Genomic DNA, 23,319 nt, shown 5'->3' on the forward strand with positions numbered 1-23,319 from the left:
GGTGTGCTTCTGGACTTGGAGCCGGGATCTGTTTGTAGCCTCCCCACTGCAGACGGGCAGCTGTATGACTCATGGGCTGAAGGGCCAGGCCGAAGCCATTCTCTTTGGTTCACAGGAATTCTGCTTGTTTATTTGTGAGTGTTTCCTCCTTCCCTTCTCCCAGTCTCTGACTTCTCCCCCTCTGCAGGAGATCTGCCCAAGGAGAATCCATATGAGGATGTGGACTTAAAGAGCCGAAGAGCAGGACGAAAATCCCAGCAACTGTCTGAAAACTCCTTGGACTCTTTGCACAGGATGTGGGGTCCTCAGGACAGGAAGTACAACAACCCACCCGCTCAGGTAACGGCGGCCCCGACTTGGGCCAGCACAAGGGCCACAGTGGAGGCCTGTCCTACCAGGGAGTGGGCCCACTTCCACTCACACTCTTTCCCTCACTAGTGCTTGGCAAAGGAGGTGACCTCAGGAAAGAGCTCTGCACGCAGGGACTTCTGCCATGTTGAAATCCTTGTGGGCAAGTGAGATGTGCTCCCGGGGCACCCTGCCCTCCGTGCTTCCCTTCACTACTCAAGCTCTGCGCTGCAAGACGGAGGCATGAGCCCCGGCTGCCTTCTGTCCTATCATTGTTCCTGCTCCCCTTCTGTGGCTAACAGGAAAATGGGGCCTGGTTGGAGTCTTGGTATTCGGCAGCTCTGGCAGAAATGATCTGGGAAGCAGGCATAGGCCCAAGAACCACATTTAGAGAGCTAGACAGGTGTCTACCAGACCTGGAGCCACTCGTGTTGGAGGGAATAAGACTGAATCTTCAAGGAATGGACTGATAGAAGGCAGAATGAGAAAAAAGGTGAAGAGTCAAAGGAGACCATTAGACTTGAGCTCATTCTGGCCTTCTCCAGGGTGGACGGGAGGCAGGAGAAGGGAGGCGCTTTCTCGGACCTACACAGGCAACTCTAATTCTCTTTGCAAATGGAAGGTCCTGGACATTTTATAACATTGGCTGGAGAATACAGAAATTATTTCTTCTGGCTTTGGATGATGTAATCATTTTTATAAAGGGTTCACCTTTCTCATGTGCTGTATTCAAACAGGCTTCCACTGAATTTTTGTGGCCAGCCTGATTGGGTGGGAAGAGGACGCTGGGGGACGGGAGGAAGAAGGGCTGGCTGAAGAGTGATGAGAGACGATGCCAGATGCAGACAGCAGGTGGGAGGAGGGCCGAGTTGTCAGGGATGCTGCCCTTCTAGCAGAGAGCAGGATCTGCGGAGAGTAAGGTGCCTGTGTGGCAGGTGCTGATTTCGACCGAGGGAATAGATTGGGGCTGGGGAGGGGCAGCTGTGGTGAAGAAGCCACCCGGCTGTGAGGCCTGCCTTGCCGGGCTTTGGGAATGAGAGCCCAGAGCCCTTATGTTCTGCCTGGAAGAGGTGAGCAGGGCCGGGCTGCCATGTGGATTATGGCCCCTGCTAAAGAAGCCTTTTAGGACCCGGTCGGGGGCTGTGGGAGGGAGAGGAGTTCCATCAGCCAGGCTGAATAATGAGCAAAATCTGAGCCTTGTCCCAAAGCTCAGGAGGAGCCCCCAGAAGTCTCGCTTGTCCTTTTCTTTCCACTCAGAAGAGAGCCCAGTTTTCTTAGCCTCTGTTTTCTTTTCTCTGGCAGGGGTGGTTCAGCTTCCTCTGTGGAAGCACGTATCTCATCTAGCCCTGACCTGCTGATTAGCAGCTGAGGTCTTATGAGAGGAAACCCAGGCAGAGGGAAATTCCAGGGTGGGATTTGGGGGAGCCAGGGATGCCAGCCAAGGAAGGCATCTGTGCTGAACCCCTCTCCCACATCCTCTGCCCCATGCCAGCTCTCCCTGAAACCCAGCAGCCAGTCCCTGCGCAGTGGGAACTGGTCAGAGAGGAAGAGCCACCGGCTGCCGCGATTGCCCAAGAGGCACAGCCATGACGACATGCTGCTGCTGGCTCAGCTGAGCCTGCCGTCTTCACCCTCCAGCCTCAACGAGGACAGCCTCAGCACCACCAGCGAGCTGCTGTCCAGTCGCAGGGCCCGCCGCATTCCTAAGGTAGCCTCCCCAGAGGAGCCGCCCGGGGCTGGCTGGGCAGGTGGGGGGGCAGGTGGGCAGCTCTCTCCCCCCCCTTCCTTCCCTAATCTGGGGGTGCTTCCTCAGTTCTCCTTGAATAAATTCTAGGCCCTTGCACTGGCCTTTCTTTTTCATCTGGTTAATTCCCAGTCTTATTACCAAAGATGCGTTAAGTGATTCGTGGGTGCACAGATGTTAGGGGAGGGACAGTCTAGCTTCTCCCCCAGGGAGCACTCCATGCTGTTGAGTGACTGGAAACCAGTCCTTTAGGAGACTCCCCGTTAGTGAGTGTGGGGTGTGCACTTGGAGATCTCTGTGCACACGTAAACAATTTCTAGGCTTTGAAAGGCCTCGGACTCAAACCTCAGTCTTCCTTTCTCTAACTCTCAGAATTGAGAGTTCAGCAGTGATTTGCACACACAGGCAGTCAGACCCAAATCCCCAGCCCAAAGCGGCAGGATTTAGCCAAACGGTATTTTTAGCCTGCAAACAATGCTTGGGTATATTGGGAATTTAGCTCCTTCCTGTCGTGGCCCCAGGTTATAGCCTAGAGGGAAAGGCTCCAATCCTTGTTCCTGTTATTGCGTCTGAGGAGCTCTTTGTCTCCGTTGGTTCAGTGACTCTAGGGACCCAGAAGCTCCCATCCTGTGTAGTTTGATCACAGTTCCTTCCTCTGGGGAGCTAAGTTTCACATCCTTGTGTAGGGGCATGAGACCACTGAGGGGACGAGGCAGATGAGAGCCACCCGCCAGGCTGCACTTGGGGTCAGTGCAGTGGGGAGACCAGTACTGGGCCCAGTGCGGGGAGGGCAGAAAGCTTGCACCTTGAGGGAATAAATGGGCTACTAATCGCCTTCTTGGAAATAGGGGCAGCTTGTGTTAGGGTTATCTCACCTTCCCTGCTTTTCTCACCCAGCTTGTCCAAAGAATTAACTCCATCTACAATGCCAAGAGGGGAAAGAAGAGGTTAAAAAAGCTGTCTATGTCCAGCGTTGAGACAGCATCACTGAGAGGTATGGCCTTGATGTCTGAGCTGGTTCAGGTGTCTGCAGCCCTTGGGCAGTAGGAACAGGGAGAGGCACGGACCAGCCTCAGTTTACCCTTCTGTGGGCCAATCCCAGGATCCAGGACCCTCCTGCCTGCTAGGAGGGTAGAGTCCTACCAAGAAGTGGCACATAGAAGGGGAGGGCCAAAGAGGGAAGGAAAGCCCATGGGATGGGCTAGTTCAGGCTTTGGGCTGTGAGGCCCTGATGAGGGAGGTGGGTGTGGGAATCTGCTTCTGGCAAAAAGAAAGGCCAGACTTACTGAGCACTGTGGTCTGTTTCCCATTTCGAATCTTGGTGTCCTGGAGGCAGGCCCTGTGATCCAGGCCTGTAGGCCTCTCTGCTGGCTCATCCTCTAGCTTAGGCCTTCAGCAGCTTCCCCCAGATCAGGACTGGTTGCATAGGGGTTTGTACGGCGATTAGCACCTGTGGTTTGAGCTCAGAGGGACCCTGGGCCCAGGGGGTGCCCAGAAAAAGTATGATCCATCCCTTGCGAGAAGAGCTGGGAGGGGGCACAGGAAACGTTGGCTGTGGGGCAGTGGCTCAGTGAGCGTGCACTCCTGCTGTTACTTTTCCAGATGAGAATAGTGAGAGCGAGAGCGACTCCGACGACAGGTTCAAAGGTGAGGCGTGGCTCCGCAAGAGCACAGAACCCCTTCCCAGCCCTGGCTGTAGAGGCACCCCCCTTCCTCTGCACATATAGTTCCAAAGTCCCCAGCTGACCTGCTTTGGAGAGGCAACAGGCAGGCAGGATAGTGGCCAACAGAGCCAAGAGCTGTAGGGAAGGCCCCTCCTACTGCACGCAAGGCAGCCCTGTGAGGGTTGAACTCAGACATCCCCCTTCACCTGGACTTCCCCAGGGTATCGTCCACGAGAATTGGGTGCTAGATTTGCCAGGTAAGTGCTGTGAATCTGGAGGGTCAGAGGTGGGTTTTGAAGATTACAAGTACCTCTTGTAAGTAACTAAGAAGTGTGCCGGTCTGAGAAACTGGCCCTCTGGAGGCCCTGAGGCCACTTACCCCCCATATCCATAGAGAGGACTGACACCTCCCTGAAAAGGTTTTGGGAACTTCTTGTTCCAGCAGTCTTGGATAAATCTCCATTCTTTCTCTCCTGGGAAACCTGCCTCGACTTTGCTGGGTGGTGAAAGTATGTGGGAGCTAGCTCCCTCCTTCCCTCCTGCACTGGTCCCCCAGGCAAGTGGGCTAATGGACTTTGGGCTGGGGACAGGGACAGAGGGTCCAAGTCCAAGGACTCTGAGAGGGTCCCATATCTTCTTCTCCTATTGGGACTAGGCAGGGGTCGGTGGGTGCCAGTGATACATGCTTGGGTTTGCCAGGCTTAGGCAGCCCTGTCAGCCCCAGCCTAGCCTCCAGGAGCTCCAGAAGGCCCAGCGCAGCAGCTCCCTGCTGCAGGGCAGAGCCTTTGTGCAGGTGTAGACGCTTTGCTTCTGCCACGTCAACCCCATAACCCACGGTGAGAGGGTGTCAGACCAGGCTTCTACACTTAGAAGTGGTCCATGGAGGCAGAGCCTGAGACTGGGGTGGAGGGGGGCTAATGTGGGTCTGTGAGGATCCAGCCTGCCTGTCCGGTGACATCCGACCTGCCTCAGCCCACACGCAGCGCCTCGTCCACATCCAGTCGATGCTGAAACGCGCGCCCAGCTATCGGACCCTGGAGCTGGAACTGCTCGAGTGGCAGGAGCGGGAGCTTTTTGAGTACTTTGTGGTGGTGTCCCTCAAGAAGAAGCCATCTCGAAACACCTACCTCCCTGAAGTCTCCTACCAGTTTCCCAAGGTGAGGCCATCTCTCCCCCATCCCACCCCTCCTCTAGCACCTTCTGTTTGCCTGGCCCATCTCTGGAGCAAGAGAGATCCTGTTCTTGCCACAGCCACTCACCTCGCTGCAGCAGCCCTGAGCATGGTGCCTGCCAGCTAACAGGGAAGAGAGCGTTCCAGGGGTGTGGGTTTGGGCCGGTGCTTACCCAGAGGACGAGGGCCCAGAGAACACCTCCCAGTATGCTTAGAATAAAACCCAAACTGCTTATAAGGATGGCAGGGGACCTGTGGAAGGCCCCCCAATTCCTTCTCCTACTTTATTTCTCTTTTTTTAACCACTTTATTGAGACCGAATTCACATACTGTATAATTCAGCTATTTAAATATACGATTCAGTGACTTTTGATATATTCAGAGTTGTACAATCAATATTAGAACCTTTTTTAAAAAAGATTTATTTATTTTAGACAGAGAGCGAGAGCACAAGCAAGTGGGGGGAGGAGCAGAGGGGAAGGGAGAGGGAGAGGGAGAGAATATGAAGCAGACTCCATGCCCAGCATGGAGCCTGATACGGGGCTCCATCGCACAACCACGAGATCATGACCCGAGCTGAAACCAAGAGTCAGACGCTTAACCAACTGAGCCACTGAGGTGCCCCTAGAACGTTTTTATCACCCCAAAAGGAAACTCCGTACCCCATTAGTTGTCACTCCCCAACCCCCCACCTATCTTCCCTCTTTCCACACCTTCCCTTCCCACCACCAGCCAGCCAACCTGGCCTCCTTGCTCTCTACCTCTGCCTGGAATGTTCTTTCTTCAGCTCTGCACATGGCTGCCAGCTCTTTTTCATTCCTCATTCTCTGCCCAGACAGTACCTCTTCCAGGAGATCTTTCCAGATACCTAAAGTATCCCTCCTGCTGCCCAGTTCTCTCTGTCATGGCACCCTGTTTGTTTCCTTTGTCACACCCTTGGAGATCTCCTTGTCGATTGTCTCTCTCTCCTGACCACAACGTTGCCCACTTCGTTTTACTCAGTAGCCCCAGTGCGTGACACAGGGCCAGGTGCCACATAGAAAGCACTCATTTGGCACATACTGAATGAAAAATGATGACTCAGCTCACGCCCAGACCTCTCTGTAAGACTCGGGAATGGGGACGGGATTGCCGAGAAGCATGCCAGTTGGTAGGATGCCATCTAGAGCTCTCAGGGGAGGAGATGCTTCTCAGCACCCCGCCCCCCCCAGGATCCATGTCTTCTCTCTTCTATCTCTCCCCATATTCCTCTCCCTGCAGCTGGACCGACCCACCAAACAGATGCGGGAGGCAGAGGAGAGGCTCAAGGCCATTCCCCAGTTTTGCTTCCCTGATGCCAAGGACTGGCTTCCTGTGTCAGAGTATAGCAGGTGAGACCTGGCCTGGTCTGGCTGGAGGCAGGAAGGGGGCATAGCGTCCATTACTCCCACAGCAGGGGCAACTTCGTGAGACACCCCCAAGGCCCAGCCTCTGCTTTTACAGCAACCTAGCCCTTCACCTCCTCCCTGGGGGGGCATTCCCTCTTCTCGGGTACTGTTTCCAGGGTCCTCTGATCCTTCCCTGATGCCAGACCCCTCCCCATTCCAGTGAGACTTTCTCTTTCATGCTGACTGGGGAAGACGGCAGCAGACGCTTTGGCTACTGCAGGCGCTTACTGGTGAGTAGGGCCGTTCAGTCCTTGGGGGACTGGGCCCCCGTGTGTGTGTGCACCTTCTTCAACTCTAGCTTTATGAGATTCTACATTCTGCTTCCTTGTATGCTCCTTGAGGCCACCCCCGACACATACACACGCGTGTGCGTGCACACACACACGCAGGCAGGCGCACAGATGAGGCACTCCTGGGGTGGCAGCACTCAGAGTGACCCCTCCGATCAGGCCCCAGGATCTAAGATAAACTGCAATAAGAGGAGAGAATGGATCACCTTCTACTGGGCTGATCTGTGTTTTTAACTTTCCTACACTTCTTCTCACTCATTTCCCTCGGGCTCCTGGGCTCTGGCTGCTGTTGCTGGTTTGCAGGATCATGTCACCCCAGCAGTATGTGTGTGCATCAGATGGGTGGAGGACAACCTTCCTCATGCCCATACCTGGCCAGCTGATGTGAGGAGGCATCCTGTCCATGGTCTGGTAGTGTTGGAGGCTGAGGTGGACAGAGCAGTACCTTCTGTGGGATTCTGGGAGAGATGCCTGGAACACAGGGAAAAGGGAGGGTTTTGAAAATATAAGCCATGTTATATAGAGAGAAGCCCTTCCCCATCACCCTTCCTGTTAGTCCTGGGAAATAGATTGAGGGAAGGTAAAGAGAGAGCCCTGTTGTACTCTCCCCTGGAGCTCACTAGGGATGTTGTTGGTTTGGGCTATCAGCAGTGTTTCCGGGTTCCCGTGCCATCGTGGGACAAGGACTCACTAGATGCCAGTCTAGGGGCAGCTGAGAAGGATCCTAGGCAAGGGTCATGTATAGCAGGGACCCCAGACAAAGGATTCTGGGCCATTCATTCATTCATTCATTCATTCTGAAACATGTACCGTACTCCCACTGAGGGTCAGGCATCATGTTAAAGGCACATAAAGAGGAGTTAGATGTGAATCCAGTCCAGTCCTCGAGGAATTTTAGATAGTCTAGTAGAGGGGGTCAGACTGAATGTAGAAGGGAAGACAAAGGGAATAAACTACTCTTTAGGACCTATTATGTTCCAGGCTGGATGCCTGAAGTATGTCACCTGTTTTAATCCTTAGGGTAGTTCATGGAGTAGTACTCTGTCACTTTCTGTAGATTAAGAAACTAAGACTCAGGGGGAATAACTTGCCCAGGACCACACAACCAGTGAGAGACAGAGCCAGGATTGACTCTAAGTTCCTTAACACCAAGTCTGATACTCTTGCATCGCCCCAAAGGGTAGTCTGGGGAGAAGGGATATTTGGATATTGAATGGTGAGTAGGGCTAAGGGAATGTGGAGCAGTACGGATGCCAGGTGGGGAGCCAGGCAGAGGCCAGCATGCCCCCAGGTTCACCTGGGCCCGGAGAGGAGCATTCCTAAGGCTGCCTTTGCAGGAATAGTGATGCAGCAGGGCTGCTCCTTTGCAGCGGGCCTGCTGCCCCCAGGGAAGAGCATGTTTGTCCTGGCGTGCTCAGAGAGGGCTTGGGCTGGGTCCCTGCCAAGGGGGCTGGCACTAGCTCGGCATTCCTGCAGATTGGACACAATGATTCTAACCCAAATCCCACATACTTGATTTAATCACTTGGGGCTTTAGGGGAGGCGGGGGAGAGGGAAAGAGAGAGGAGTGAGTTTCAGGCCTAATATGGACAAAAACAGATTCTGCCTTCTCTTTAGATCTGTGACGTGTGGCCAGCAGGTTTGGAAACTGAAATAGACCCATCTGCATTTGCTTAGCAGCCTGCATGAGGGGCCAGCACCTGCTCTTCTGCCCCCTCCCTACTCGGCCTTGCCAGGCACTCAGGCCTCTGAGCCAGAGGCAGCCGCAGAGCCCTGCCAGCCCCCGGCTGGAGAAGTAGACTCCTGGGCCTCACCCCAACCTGCATTTGGGGACTCCAGGCCTGGGGAGCTCTCAGTGCACATCTCCTGCAGCCACTCACCTTTTCAATCCCCTTTTTCCTTTGCCCCCACTCCTAGCATACCTCTGTTCTGTCTTTGCGTCCCTTTCCCTTCTGTCCTGTCAGAAGGCAGCATGCTTCTTCAAGACAGCAAATCAGACGCCAAGACGGACTCCTGGCTCCATGACTGTTAGATGCATGTCCTGGGGCAATGGCTTACTATGTTTGTAACTCAGTTTACTCATCTGTAAAATGCAGATGATAGCGCCCATGCACTCCCTCTCTCAGGTCGTTGGTAAAGTACCAAGCCCCAGGCCTCAGATACGGTAAACATTCAGTAAATAGTAGTTTGCTGCCCTTATCTATGTTGGGTTTGTCTTACTAGAATGGGGTGGATAGAGGAAGGGAGGCAAGGGGAACCTAGAATGGGGAAGTTTTACAGAATGTGCCCTGTGGGGGGCAGGGGACTCCATGGCTTGCTCCAGGAATGTACACAGGTTCTTTTCATGACCATTGCGTCCTCTGGATGCCCAGCCCTCGCCTTGTAAATCCACAAATCATCCTGTAGCTTCTGCGAGGCTGCTTCCTCCTTCGCCAGCCTCTGTCAGCGTCCTCCTTGGAGGATGTCAGCAGGAGTCTGGCCCCTGGGGCTGGAAGACCCAATGGAGGCTGAAGCCTGCCCCCCGAAGAAGAGTGCCAGCCTTTCCTCTGGGGGCCTGTTGAGTAGCGGTTTAGAAGAGGCTTGCAGTTGTCCACTCAATCAGTCCTTAGTCCTCGGTTGCCCGGGAAAAGGAGCCACATACAGTAATCGTGCCTTCTCTGTATCTGTCTGTCTCTCCTCCGCCTCGTCCGACCCAGCCCAGTGGGAAAGGGCCTCGGCTGCCAGAGGTATACTGTGTCATCAGCCGCCTTGGCTGCTTCGGCTTGTTTTCCAAGGTAAGAGGGCTCTGGCTTGCTTCCCTCCCCTTTCCCCAGCTGACAGCTCCCACAGGAGTATCTGTGGCCAGCTCAGATGAGAAAACCACCTGTGTGCGCGAGCGAGCGGGCGCGAGCAAGAGAATGCGAGAGCGAGTCCAGGGAGCTCTTGGACTCCTTCCTGTTCCCAAGCCTGGCTCCCCATCTGGCCAGCTGGCATCTCCTCAGCTCCTGTGCCAGATGGTCTGCCAATGTCACAGTCCACCCTGGGCCATGGGCAGAGCCAGAGGCCTTGGGGACAGAAACCCCCTCCCCCCTTGGGGAAGCCAAGTGCCCAGGGACCCGACTCTCAAGTGGTGTTTCCTTTGCCCAACTCGTGGGTGTGAGGCAAGGACAAGTTAGTGAGCAAGCAGTCATCCAGTGCCAAGGGAAACAGGAAGGATGGGGTGTGAAGACAGTCCTCCTGTCCCCTGGCTTTTGGCCCCGGCCGGTCAGATGCTAGGCCGCCCGCTTCTCTGCCCAGGAGGTAGGGAAGGGCAGCGCCTTGACACCCTTCCTCTTCCGGCTGCTGGTGATGGGCACAGGTCCTAGATGAGGTGGAGCGCCGGCGTGGGATCTCTGCCGCCTTGGTCTACCCCTTCATGAGAAGTCTCATGGAGTCGCCCTTCCCTGCCCCAGGGAAGACCATCAAAGTGAAGACATTTCTTCCAGGTGCTGGCAATGAGGTAGGGATTTCTGCTGCCTCTTCTCTCCGACTATGGATGGGGGCTGGAGGAAGGCCTGCCTAGCCAAGGCTTCCGTCCCTGGGAGGGGCAGAGCACAGCCCCTTCCTCGCTTACAGTGTGTGTACAGCTAATCGGCAGGGACTGGAAAAGTGAAGGACAGAACTGTCGTTGGAGCCCAACTCCCTGCAGCTCCTAGGGGCCTTCCCTGACCTGCCTGGACTCAGCTGCATTGCACCTGCCCTCCTTTTCTTCATTCACCGGTTTACAGGTAGTGCTCTTTCACAGTCAGGGATGGCACCAGACCTTGGCGCAGTCGTGACGCTGAGGTGGGCCACAGCTGTGTCCCTGAGGGGTTCCTAATCTAGCGGGCGACACCAGTACCAACTACACACGTCTGCTTCTAGTAGATGATTACTAAGTGTCGTGAGTGCCACGTGCAAGCATGGGAGTGGGAGGTGTGACCGGGGACCTGCTTGATGTTAGGGGGCCCGGGAAGGCCACCTCCGAGGACGTGACTAAGGTGAGTAGAGTCAGCTAAATGAAGTGGGGGAGGGAGACTGACAGAGAAGGGTGTGGATGGGAGAAGGTTATTCCAGGGGGAGTCGCACCTGCAAGGGCACATGTTGGCAAAGTGACAAGGAACTGAAAAAGGCCAAGATGGTCCAAAGGGTAGTGAGCTGGGCAGGACAGGCAGCGAGGGCCGCACCACAGTGCGCCTGCTGGGCCAAGTTAAGGAGTTTGGAGTTTATCTAAAGCGGGGTTATAAGATCTGAGATATATTTTTCAAAGCTCATTCTGGCTGCTGTGGAGAGCATGGATTGGAGTGAAAACAGGGAGACCAGCTGGGCTGCCGTACGGTAGTACGGACAGGAGGTGAGAGTAGGAGGTTGGATTAAGGTGTGGTAAGAAAGGTGAGACACAGGTGAAGTTGAGGTATACTTTAGAATTAAGATCAGAAGCACTTTGTGTTGAGTGGAAATATGGAATACATGTTAGGGAGACTTTAAGGCTAACTCCCAGCCTCCTGGCTTGAGTGACAGGGTCGCTGCTGGCGTGCTGCCTGTGGATGGTAAGCGGGCTCCGAGGAGGAAGCAGGGAGGTGGATTTTGTGTCTGTTATGTTTAAGATACCTGTGTGGCCCCCAAGAGAGGATATTTCATAGCAGAAAGTGTAGATAGGGAAGAAAAGAAAGCCCGGACGCGGTCCTCGTCAGACCTGGGGAGCTCCAACATTTGGGGATCCTGCTGACAGAGAGGAGCGACCCCTAGGAGTGGGAAGACAGGAGGAAGAGCAGGCTGTGGCTTGGAAGCCAAGGAAGGGGGCATCTTAAGAAGGAAGGGGTGCTTAGGTGAGGTCAGGATGAGGAATGGCCGGCTGCCTCGACGAGAGTAGATCTCGGGGGAGTGGGAATGAGGGGCCCAGATACCTCAGTGGAGGGAGTTGAGAAGTGGAGAGGGGTGAGAAAGCAGAAACAGCCTGTGTAGACTTCTTTTCAAGAGGCTTGGTTGCTAAGAGGACTAGGGAAGGGGACAGTGGTTGAAAGGGGGAGTTTGCTGAAGGTGGTCATCTGGGGGCTGGTGGGAATGGCCCAGCGGAGGCAGAGGTGAAAGGAGATAGTCAGGAGAGGGAGGGGACAGTCAGACTGTGGCCTGGGAGCGGCAGGGCTGGGGGATCCAGGGAGGGACTGGCTTCAGTTAGGAGAGATGGGCACTTCCTTGTGCGATGGCAGACAAGGGCCATGGCGTGTAGGTTCTAGCTTCTCATCTGATGGCTTCAGTTTTCTCAAAATGGAAAAGAAGGTCATCCTCTGAGAGTGAGAGGTGGGTGCTGGGCTTTGGGAGAGGAAAAAGAAATTATTTCATTGTTGCAGAGAGCGGGAGAGGGTCTGAGTAAAGAAACACGGTGTGAATGCCATTGCAGGGCTTTCTCTCGGCCTCTTTTCTCCCACACTTCGCTGGAGGGACTTTAGGCTTCTCGAGAGGTCTGGCGCAGGATGGCTGGCCCTGGCCGGAGATCCCAGCAGCACGCCTGGGAGCCCTTTGGGCTGGCCCACCCTCCCCGGCTCACTTCTCATCACACTGAGTTGAATTACTTACTGTGGCTGAACCCTGCCTCATTTTGCCTCGAGGTCTAGTCCCTTCTCTCCTTCCAAAAGAAGTTCTCTTGTGCACTCAGCCATTGCCCCAACCCCTCCCTGCCTCAGCTGGGGCTGCTGCCCTTCCTCTCCACCCTTGTGGCCCCCTGTGCAGATGTGAATTGTGGCTTCCTTGTCTGACACCAGTCTCACAGCTGTGGTTGCTTAGATTCAGTTGGCCCCACTGGACTGTGATCCTTGAGGGCAGCGATGCATGAGTAGAGGCCCAGGTCCCACAAGCTGCTTCTGTGAATTCTCACACCCTGCAGGGGGCCTGGGCCTCAGGGGTAGTCAGAGCGTGGTGCTGTGCTGCAGAGCCGAGCCTGTTGGACTGCTGCAGGCTCTTGGGGGTGGAGGGGTGGTGTGGGGGAGCATCACTGTAACTTCTGGGGGCAAGGATGGGGGTCCCATACAGAGGCCTCTGGTGTCCTTGTGGTGTGGGTTTCCTTCAGGCCCCATTCCCTGAGTATTTTGTGTATGCACGGCATTGTGCTCGTCACTGGACCTTCTAGGAGTTTGCCAGCAGGTGGGAAAGATAGTGTCCACTGATCGTTAGGGCAACTTTTTCCATGTTGCTGCTTCTTTGGGAGCCAGAGGGATGAATATTGAGCTAGGAGTTCGAACTTCCCTTGTGTAGACCCTGAGGAATAAATGAGATGATGTGGGGTAAAAGCCCCTGGAAAAGAGAGCTCTGACTCCATGGGCTCTATGAGGGAACACGGTTTTCCCCTACTTAGTAGGAGGCCTGCACATCCTTGCTGCCCACGTGCTCTGAGAGACTGAGGAGAAGACTAGGCAGGCCCCTGTGGCAGCTGCTTCAGCTTGGCCTGAGTGTCAGCAGTTCCTCCTGCTCTCACCGCTAGGTCAACTGCAACTCTTCACCCTCAGGACTGCCCCCAGGGAAGTGGCTTTTTGTGCCATAGCACTGACCTTGGGAGTGGCCTTGCAACCCCCTGGAGGGAGGACGGCTAGGTCCAGCCCTGATAAAGTCCTGCTTCCTGGCACGGTGGTGGAATAGCCAGCCCTCTCCTTGTGTTTTCCTTGTCCCTGGCACAGAGAGTAGACAGGCTGATAGAGATAGAGACCAGAATGGTAGGACAAACATGACCTCTGGAAGGAAACTCTAGCAGGAAAGGGAGAGGACGTGGCAACAAGGACACTGGCATTGCCTTCTGAGAGATGGCAGTCAAGGGATAAGGAGATGCTTCTCTTCCTATGGCCTGGGGAGCAGCGATTGGTTATGGGATCTGGTCAGTGTGGGTGCCAAGACCTCTGCTTGGGGAGGTGGACCGGGGGGCAGGGAGTACCCCACAGGTAGAGCTGTGTGGTCTCCTCATTCTCCTTATCTATAAGAGTAGTCACCTCCTCCTTTTCCTGTGAGCCTGATGGATGGCTCATCCACGCTTCCTTCTGGAGCCTTCCCCACGTTCCAATTAGCCCTCTTGTTGACAGGCTAGGTGTCCGAGTACTACGGGAACAGAGCTGTGGTCTGAGGGGAGAGGGAGACTGGGTCTTATTGCATATTGGGGTAGATTAGAAACCCGGAAAAGGGACAGTGGGGAGAAAAACCTACAGCCCGTCACTTTGCGGAGGACCCGGGAGTGACCGCACCTCGCCTGCCTTGACCCACGTCTCCCCTCGTTCTCCTGCAGGTGTTGGAGCTGCGGCGGCCCACGGATTCCCGGCTGGAGCACGTGGACTTTGAGTGCCTCTTCGCCTGCCTCAGCGTGCGCCAGCTCATCCGGATCTTTGCCTCGCTGCTGCTAGAGCGCCGGGTCATTTTTGTGGCAGATAAGCTCAGGTAAGGCCCAGCAGGGCGAGGTGGAGAAGAGGGGGAAGGCACATCCACGGATTAATCTGACACGTATTTACGAGCCCTACTGTGTGCCAGCTTCTGTGGTATTGGTGTGGCAGGATTGCGAACCCCAGGGAGGACGTGGCCTGAGGGAAGAGGCGTCGGCATTTCTTCTTTTGCCCCAGCCAAGAGTGTGCAGATGAAAGACGTCGATAGGGAGAAAGGTGGAGTAAGATTTCTGGCTGATGGTTACACTTCCTCTGGAGCGGGAGGCAAGGCCATCTCTGTGGGATGTGGAGTTTGAGGAGAGTGCTGAACTCTTAGGCAGAGCCACGTGAGGAAGGGGCAGGAGCACGGACTAGGGGTCAGAGGAGTGCTGAGCCCCCCAGGGAGGAGCCAGTTAGGGCATCACCTGGAGAAGACACCTGGGGATTTGTGGAGAAGGACAAGGTGAGGGAGGCATGGAGGGTGCCAGGGAGGCGAGTGGTTACAGGAAAGCTGGCCAGTCAAACTAGGAGAGGGAAAAGATGTCCAGGGCCAGGAGGTGCCCATGGGGTAGGGGAGCTAATTTAGGAGGAATAAGAAAACAGCTGGGAGGATCATAGGTCTTGGTCCAGAACATTGGCATTTAGGATTTTAGAGGTAGAGATTCCAAGATCTGGTTTGTGGAAGGAGTTGAGCTCTTCTAGGCAGTCAAGATTTAAAAGTGTCGCAGTCTATTCAGGCTGCTGTAACAAAACACCGGACCGGGTGGCTTGTAAACGACAGAAGTGTATTTCTCACAGTTCCAGAAGCTGGACATCAAAGCTCAGGGTGCCAGCATGGATACGTTCAGGTGAGGGCCTGCTTCCTGGTTCACAGCCAGAGCCTTCTCACTGCGGTGGAAGGGGCGACGGAGCTCTGTGGGTCTGTTCTATAAGAGCACGAATCCCATTCATGAGGGCCCCGCCTTCATGACCTAACCACCTCCCAAAGGCCCCACCTCATCTTTGGGGTTTAGGGTTTCAACATGGGCATTTTGGAGGGCACAGATACTTAAACCATATAGCATGGGGTGTATGTGGGGAGTGGACAGGCAAGTAGAGGATGAGATCTTGGCAACACGTATATTTTTTTGGTCAAAGACTCCATCACGGGAAGAAATGGTTTCTTTAGAGTGGTGGACTTAATTCAGTCATTTGGACATTTATTCACCCACCTGTTCTGTGCCATACCATATGCCTGCCAGGTGCTGATAGGAGGGCAGAAAAGGGAAAGCCTCTTTCGGGTTGGTCCTCAGTAGGCCCAGGCTCCCTGGGGTCTTCCTTTCTGTCTGTGTGAGGGGCTACTGAGGGGAGCAGGAGAAAGGGACTCCTGAATGCCCTCACGGGGCACTGGGGCAGGATGCCAGGCCTACCCTCTGCCCAGGAGAAGGAAGAGGAGGAAATGCCAGGGCTGTCGACTTTTCCAGAGAAGACCTGCTTTAGAAATGAAAACGGCCCCTCACCTCCCACCCCAGCCTCAGTGTTTCTGCATCCCACAGTTGTGTGTGTCTTGTGGTCCTTCAGGAAGGGGCCGAGACTGGCAGCTGGAACGAGCCAGGGACAGCAGCCCCATGGAGCCCCTGTCTGCTGCCTCCCTGCCACCCATGTTCACTGTCCCTCAGCCAGGGAGGCTCTAGTCTGGCCAGACCGTGGTGTCCCTACTGAAGCCTAGACCCTGAGGTTTCTTTTTCCTGAAGGTTCCATTCCCTGACTCAGGGCTTCCTCTTTGCCACCCCCACCCGTAGCCCAGCTCCAGTAGGGCCCTGAAGACAGCTCTTGTTTCCTTTGGCCGCCCCTGCCTCTGAGCACATTCCTGCACCATTCTGGAAGGAAAGTACCCCAGGGCTCTGTTCTTTGCTGGGCTCAGCATTCAAGTTCTGCCACTCTTGGGTCTAAGAAAAGATATCCACCCTCCTCAGGGTCTGCCTGTGACTGGAGAGGGGCAGGGTGGGCAGTCCAGTGGTGGCACACAGGCCTGGACTGGGTCAGGGCTTAGTGAGTCCAGCCTGCTCATGGTCAGGTTGTCCATAAATCCTTTGCTCCTCCAGGTCTAGTTTTGACATCTGAGTATATGGGAGGGGTGCACTGTATGTGTGTACAGGCTCTGCGGTGACCAGCCGTAGGGGCTGTACAAAACCTCCTGTCTCCAAAGAGCCAGGCCCAGTGGAGGGGAAGGTGGAGGTCAGTGTGTCCCTCAGCCCTGAGACAGCCCTTTTCTAGTTCTTTTCCAGATGGCTGTCCTCGAGGTGTTGGGGGGGGGAGCTACTGTCCCCAGGGGGAGGGCTGTCAGAGCCAGGACACCTGTGTCTCTGCCTCACGACCCAGCACTGTTTTAGGTGTCTGTAGGGTGGCAGGACAGACAAGCAAGGCACCGGCTGACAGAACACTTGAGAACATCCAGAGGTCCTTCTAGAAGAGGGGGTTTGTTTCTGTCATGGGTTGGAACCATGTTCTCTGACTAGTGGGGCATTAGTCAGGAAAGGGGGAGACTTCCTGCTGGAGCTGATCAAGGAGAGTCTCTTGTGGCTAATAGGTGGGACCAATAGAGGCAGAGGGTCAGAGTGGGAAAGTCAAGCTTAAAACTGAACTGGACTGTGGGCCGCTGCCTTCTCATCTATAGTATGGTCCCTAGGGGAGGGCCTTTGATTCTCCTCCCAGCAGAAGGGTTGTTCAAGCCAGGTGTGTCTCCTGTGTTTGCCAGTGCCCCACACCAGCCCTCAACACATGGGGAGTGTACACCCCCTTTTCCTTCCAGCTAGCACCGTAGAGGTCTTCCTCCCCTCTTGCTTTGGTCATTCTGCTCAAATGGCCGGTCCTGGAGTGCTGCTGGGTGTAGAGGCCTGGAGCCCCCTCTAGGCCGAGAGAGGGATGACCCCACTGAGACCTTAGGCTATATTTTGGAGCCTGAGAAGAAAGATGGGCGTGGGCACTTTTTTCAGCTTGGTAGGAGTGGCGCCGGGCTCCTCACCTCAGTCAGCGATCCTCAGTCAGACCACTTTTGCGGTTACAGCAAGGAAGGGTTGGATAGACGGCAGAGTAGTCAAGTGACACTGGGCTGGGAGACAGGAAAACCGGTTGTGTCCCAGGTCGGCCTCTTAGGAAACTAACCCTTCGTAGCTGTGGCCCCAGCTATAACATGAATAATTGATAAGATGACCTCAGAGGGCCTTCCAGCTCTTATACACTACGAATCAGTGATCAACTCTTGCTCCCCTTGCCTTCATTTTCTCTGGCTTCAGGTGATACTTCCCCACCAGGTTAGGCCTGTCTGTGCATTAGGGTGGCCCTTGAGGGTGTGTATGTGAGTCGTTTGTGAGTTTAAGTGTTGCTGTGTACCTTCATGGCTGTTCCTCGGTTGAGTCCCAAAGAAGGTCTGGTACCAGTGTCCTTGAGGCCCTGAGCAGTGGGAATGTGGGGGCTTCACCAGTCTGCTGGGTCACACCCTGACCTGAACTCCATTAGCACTTTTGTTGCACCAGGTGGTTTACCTATAAAAGGATGTTCTAACTCCCCTTCCCCAAAGGTGCTGGGCCTGGGCTCAGGTGCTTGTCTGTCTGTCTGTCTACCAGTACCCTCTCCAGCTGCTCCCATGCCGTGGTGGCCTTGCTCTACCCCTTCTCCTGGCAGCACACCTTCATTCCTGTCCTTCCGGCCTCCATGATTGACATCGTCTGCTGTCCCACACCCTTCCTGGTTGGCCTGCTCTCCAGCTCCCTCCCCAAACTGAAGGAGCTGCCTGTGGAGGAGGTGGGCCATTGTCTGGGGGACCAGCTGGGTGAGGGGTGGAGGAAGGAAGGAACTGAAGGAACAGAAACTCCCGGGAGGGAGGGAGGGGCAGAGGGGGAAAGGAAGGGACCAAGACCACTAGGCTCCTCTCACTTGTGGCCTCTGGGCCTCTCTACCCAGGTCTTATCCCTTTTCCCTGAGCACTCTATCCCTGGATGGAGTTATTCCTGTTGTCTGACTCTGGGAATCCAGGAGGTCTGGAGGCCTAGGGAGGGCATTGCAGGAGCTCATTAATGACTCTTTCTCTTAGGCACTGATGGTGAATCTGGGATCCGACCGATTCATCCGACAGGTAAGAAAGAGCAGGACCCCACAGAATATGGCCTGCCCTAGGGTAGGTGCTTGTTTGCTGCAGGCCCCAGGGTACCCAACACTGTTACACGCATTGTTCAACCTTCACAGCCGATTTGTAGAGCTCTCTGGGCTCCATGTTCACAGACTAGACAAGGGTGGGGAGAAACTGATCTGGGAAGTCTTGAGACCAGCGGGATCTGCCTTTCTGGTTGGGATCATCCAGTGCAATGGGAGTATGGGAGTGTGAAGAACATGGCCCGGAAGTCTGAACACTTGAGGTCTGGCTCTGCCACCTTTGAGCCACACAATGTCACACAGGCCTCCGAACTTCTCTGAGCCAGAGTTCTCATCTCTGAAGCAGACATGGTGACACCACCTGCCTCGAAATGTTGGGGGGGGATTACGCATGATGCGCAGAATGCTGTGGAATGTCAAGGTTTGCAGTCATCGTCGCCAGCTTCGGAAAGCCTTTGGTAGTCATGGCAATCCTCCGGCTCTCCACTAAGGAGCACAGCCCACTGACGCACCCTCTGGGCATGTACAGTCTGTTACACACCACTCACAGCCGCCAGTCCTGGTACAAGGCATCAGGGTACAGAGACGGAACCGGAATGCAGAGGCAGGAAGGACAGCCTACCCTCATACCTGAGACGCAGGCTGGGCCACAGGTTCCCCGCCTTGAGCCAGCCCTGCTTCCCACCTGGGAGCTGGAGATGGAGGAGCGGGGAGGCTTTATCGGGGTGCTGGGCGAGGAACCCCGAGCTGGTCTGCGGCAGTGAATGCCACGGCCTCCACTACCTTTTTTATCCGTGTGACCTTGGATGAGTTTCTTTTCTTTTTTTTTAAGATTTTATTTATTTATTTGACAGAGAGAGAGAGACAGCCAGCGAGAGAGGGAACACAAGCAGGGGGAGTGGGAGAGGAAGAAGCAGGCTCATAGCGGAGGAGCCTGATGTGGGGCTCGATCCCATAACGCCGGGATCATGCCCTGAGCCGAAGGCAGACGCTTAACGACTGAGCCACCCAGGCGCCCCTTGGACGAGTTTCTTAACCTCTGTCTGTGCTCAGCTTCTCATTGTGAAATGAGGTTGATAATAGTATCAGGATTTGGGGGAGGAATGAAGAAGATTATATAGTTAAGCTCTTCAGACAGGGCCCGGCATATAGTAAGTGGTTAGTCAGTGTCTGTGATTATGATGACTGTGTTTCCTTCCCCTGTAGATGGATGATGAGGACACACTGTTACCGAGGAAGTTGCAGGCGGCTCTGGAGCAGGCTCTAGAGAGGAAGAACGAACTGATCTCCCAGGACTCTGACAGCGACTCCGATGATGGTGAGTGAGGCTTGCCCCGGGCAGAGTCAGCTCTGGCCCCGGGTTCCCTCTGCTCTGGATCAGGGCCTCGTGGTACCAGGACCCTGTTTCTACACACCAGACCCTTCTGGTTGACGAGGCTCCAGGTATAGGACCTTGGTCTCAGGCTGGTCTAGAATCCTCTAGCCCCACTACCAGTGGGCTCAGGGAGTAATGGGCCTGAGGGGAGAGAAGTATTGTGGTGTTTTGTCAGAGGGAGTGGAGAAACATAAGCAACACTGGGGGCACATCTAGGGTGGCCCAGGCTATAAAGCTACCCTCTTCTCTCTAATTCTTCTCTACCTCAGAAGGTTTGAGAAGGAAAACCCAAAGACATATGGCTCCTCTTGTGAAGCCCAGGAAAACCACCAAGGGTGAGGGGTGTGGGGAACGCGATCCTCTGGTCTCTGATTTCCACTGTCATTCGCACAGTGAGTATTTGCCAACTTCCATGTGCAGAGCACAGTTTCTGACCTTCCAGCTCAGGTGCTGGTTACAAGCCCAGGAGCACAAGAGTTAAAGTTCCAAAAACAGATAAGTGGTTCCGGCTAGAAATTCTCTTGGGGAGAGGGAGACAATACCAGCTAGAGGTTGGGGTCGAAGGTTGGAGATGACCGGTTCTTGACCTGAACCTCAAAGATTTGTCTTTTCTCTTCCAGAATGTAATACCCTCAATGGGCTGGTGTCGGAGGTGTTTATCCGGTTCTTTGTGGAGACTGTTGGGCACTACTCCCTCTTCCTGACTCAGAGCGAGAAGGGAGAGAGGGCCTTTCAGCGAGAGGCCTTCCGCAAGTCTGTGGCCTCCAAAAGCATCCGCCGTTTTCTTGAGGTTTTTATGGAATCTCAGATGTTTGCTGGCTTCATCCAAGACAGGGAGCTAAGAAAATGTCGGGCAAAGGGTAAGGCCAGAAAAGCTTGGGGTTGGGGACTATGAGCCCTCTTCTGTGAGTTGTCTGCTTACTAGTAGGCCTGAATATCTGGGCACCATGATGGAAGCTCTTAGCTATCGGCTAGGGCCAGGCCTCCTAACATGCCTTTCTTCTGAAAGAAGCCGCCAAGGGAGCTTTCTTCTCCTCCTGTTGCAGTGAGTGGCTTCCAAAGGCTGCACACAGGCTGGAGCCATGTGTCTGGTAGGGCTCCTCTCCACCCAAGAGCAGCATGCCATTGGTAGCCCATCCCCTCTTCAGATGCCCTTCTTATTCAGAGGAAAAGACCAGATTGAACAAGTTAGGGGGTTCTAAGAACCACGTGTTGGAGAAGCCCTTCAAGAAAATTGAGCTAGCTCTCTGAGGTTGGTGGCAGCCTCCATTCAGAATAGAAGGTCACCTTGTCTCTAGTCATTTCAACAGCTTAGTTCACTCTAGGCCTTTTTTTTTTTAAATCTCATCAAGATCTTTCTATCTAACCTCAGGGTTATTACGTCTTCTGTCCACTAATACTGTTCATTTAGTCTAACGAACCTTTTGGAACAACGTGGTAGAGTGATCTAAGAGGACCTAGAAAAGGTGCCCAGCTCTGAAACAAGGAGCGGCATCTTTGCCTTACGGAATGCAGCTCAGGCACATGCACTGGGAGGCAAGGTGCTGAGGGCCTCTTGCTTCAGCAGTGAGCACAGTGAGACGCTATTAATTATCGTTCTGAGGAGGTAGCCTGAATTCTAATACGATGCTGCCCTAAATTGTAATTGCAGATCCTTGGTTTCTCTGTGCCCGTGGCCCCTCCAGCAGGCCTCCCCTTCCCTTCCCGCAGTGAGTGTTCTTTTCCCTGTCCCTCCTCTTCCTCAGGCCTCTTTGAGCAGCGAGTGGAGCAGTATTTAGAGGAACTCCCAGACACTGAGCAGAGTGGGATGAATAAGTTTCTCCGAGGTTTGGGTAAGTAGCACGGTCACTCATGAGATAGGTGTTCAGCAAGAAGCTGGGGCTGGGGGATCTGTACCCAAACTACTCTAAACCAGTGCCAGTGGGTATTTATATTGGGGCTGTAGACAGAACAGTAAGAGATCCCCTCGTGAAGACGTTCCCAGCCCAGTGCTCCAAGAGCATTTAGCATTTACCAAATTGCAGAACCAGGAGAAACCACAGATCCTTACATAAATCAGATCTTTTTCCATGTGCTCCTTCCTGACTGACTATGAGGATGCTGGGGGCAGTGAGCTTTTCTCTAGGCCTAAAAGGGTCTACAGAAGTCTCGGTGCCAGGGTGCCCTTCTCTGAAAACCTCCACTCTCTTCAAAGAGCTCGGCCAGCTAAATCATGGAATCATAGCATGTCTCAGTTTAAAGGGAAATTGGGGCCAAAGAAGTTAAATAGCTTGCCCACAGCTCCAGAGTGATTGATACCAGTGCCCTAATTAGAGCTCTAGCATATTTTCACTGCCCCGGATCAGATCCGTCACAGCTAAAATCCAGTCTTTCTAACCCTGTCTCCCACTGAGAGGGTTAGGGCTGTTAGGAGAGTTGATACTGAAACCTTCTCACTCTTGCGCTCTCTGACCCACAGGCAACAAAATGAAGTTCCTCCACAAGAAGAATTAAGCCCCTGTCCCAGTAATGGAGTCCAGTGCCTTGCCGAGCCTGGAGCCTGGGGAGGGGGTCTGCTTGGAACCCCTGGGACCCCACCCTCCAAGCCAGCCCACCTCTGCCTTCACGATATCCCAGGATACTGTTTGTAAATAATCTGCTGTAAGCTTTCTTATCTCCTTTTGTAACAAGCAAAGAGAATCTGGTAAATATTTGTATATTCCCAAGGGGCTGGGTGCTGGCGACTGGCCAATTATGTGCAGCTGACTGTCTCAGCCGAACCACTGATCTTCCCCTGGAGGCTCCTGGCCTGCCTGCCTGAGGCCCCTGCTGCCAGTCTCGGGCCCTGGAGAGCAGATGCTGTCTTGTTCTGTACAGGAGGTCTATTTTTTTTTTTTTTTAGATCTTAGAGTTTCTATTTTTTTCTAGTAGTCACCCCTCCCCTAACCCTCCGTTTTTGAAAGGCAAAGGCCAATCAATCCCCATTTGCAGCATGGTACCAGGCACTTGGGCCTGGCCTTCTCTTGTTCCTCCCACCTTTGTGATGGTCAGTGAGTCACGGGAAGCCCACCCCCCACCCCCGGCTGTGCCAGTGCTGTCCGGGCCCAGCTCCCAGTCAGTGGTGGCCACAATGCGGTACAGGGCATCCCTCCTTCCCACCATCTACGGGTGTTCTCAATAAACAGTGTACAGTTGTTTGGGCCCAGAGCCCTACGTGTTCCTTGGCTTCATTTTCTAGAGTTCTCTCTCCTGGGAGATGGGCTGAGAGAGGCCGATCAGGAATGAAACACCATCATGCAGGGAACTGAGTACTTCATTAAGAGTTTAGCTTCAGTGTGAGTCACGTACCTGCCCTGAAATCAAGTTCTCTGGCTGGAACCGAATGATTGGTCTTAGAAGATACCTTGTCATTGTTCTTGTTCAGCTTGCCTCTTCAATAACCAACTGTTCAGACTCTCTGTAAGCGTTCCCAGTGATGCAAAGAGTGCTCAGTGCTTTCAACTCCACTGTTGGGTGAATCTGAACATTTTCCTATTTAGTATGAAGCCCTTAAGATATCCTTGGATATCCTGACATTGGTGGGGTGAAGCTCAGCGAAAGCCAACCCAGGCTTGTTCATAGCCCTGGCCCATTGCCTATAGCTCTTCTGTCATTCTGTGACTAGTCTTCTCCTGTTGGATCCCTACGTTTGCACGCAGAAACTTCTGCAATATTCCATGGAAAAGCAAGAAGAGAAGCAGGACGGGGAATATGGGTGGCTGAGGCTTTCCACCCACCCAAGACCTTCGCAGAGCAG

General features: G+C 54.2%; 1 protein-coding gene across 6 annotated transcripts in view; it reads left to right on the top strand.

The window, feature by feature from the left end:
* DENND2B (DENN domain containing 2B) overlaps positions 1-22,730 on the top strand; it is a 165,164-nt gene extending 142,434 nt beyond the window's left edge. For all 6 annotated transcript variants that reach the window (XM_045803850.2, XM_045803856.2, XM_087868054.1 and 3 more), the window contains 16 exons: positions 188-339; positions 1,841-2,056; positions 2,990-3,086; positions 3,695-3,739; positions 4,729-4,913; positions 6,188-6,297; positions 6,515-6,584; positions 9,341-9,418; positions 9,982-10,122; positions 13,909-14,057; positions 17,644-17,821; positions 18,111-18,152; positions 19,376-19,487; positions 20,165-20,404; positions 21,290-21,376; positions 22,003-22,730. In XM_045803850.2, coding sequence (XP_045659806.1) covers positions 188-339; positions 1,841-2,056; positions 2,990-3,086; positions 3,695-3,739; positions 4,729-4,913; positions 6,188-6,297; positions 6,515-6,584; positions 9,341-9,418; positions 9,982-10,122; positions 13,909-14,057; positions 17,644-17,821; positions 18,111-18,152; positions 19,376-19,487; positions 20,165-20,404; positions 21,290-21,376; positions 22,003-22,037 — 1,937 coding nt within the window. In that variant the 3' untranslated portion in view covers positions 22,038-22,730. The remainder of the gene's footprint in view (positions 1-187; positions 340-1,840; positions 2,057-2,989; positions 3,087-3,694; positions 3,740-4,728; positions 4,914-6,187; positions 6,298-6,514; positions 6,585-9,340; positions 9,419-9,981; positions 10,123-13,908; positions 14,058-17,643; positions 17,822-18,110; positions 18,153-19,375; positions 19,488-20,164; positions 20,405-21,289; positions 21,377-22,002) is intronic.
* Positions 22,731-23,319: the final 589 nt, after the last annotated feature.

The sequence above is a fragment of the Ursus americanus genome, chromosome 16 (genome assembly GCF_024610735.1).
Source record: "Ursus americanus isolate L20-20 chromosome 16, mUrsAme1.1.p, whole genome shotgun sequence".
Lineage (NCBI taxonomy): Eukaryota > Metazoa > Chordata > Mammalia > Carnivora > Ursidae > Ursus > Ursus americanus.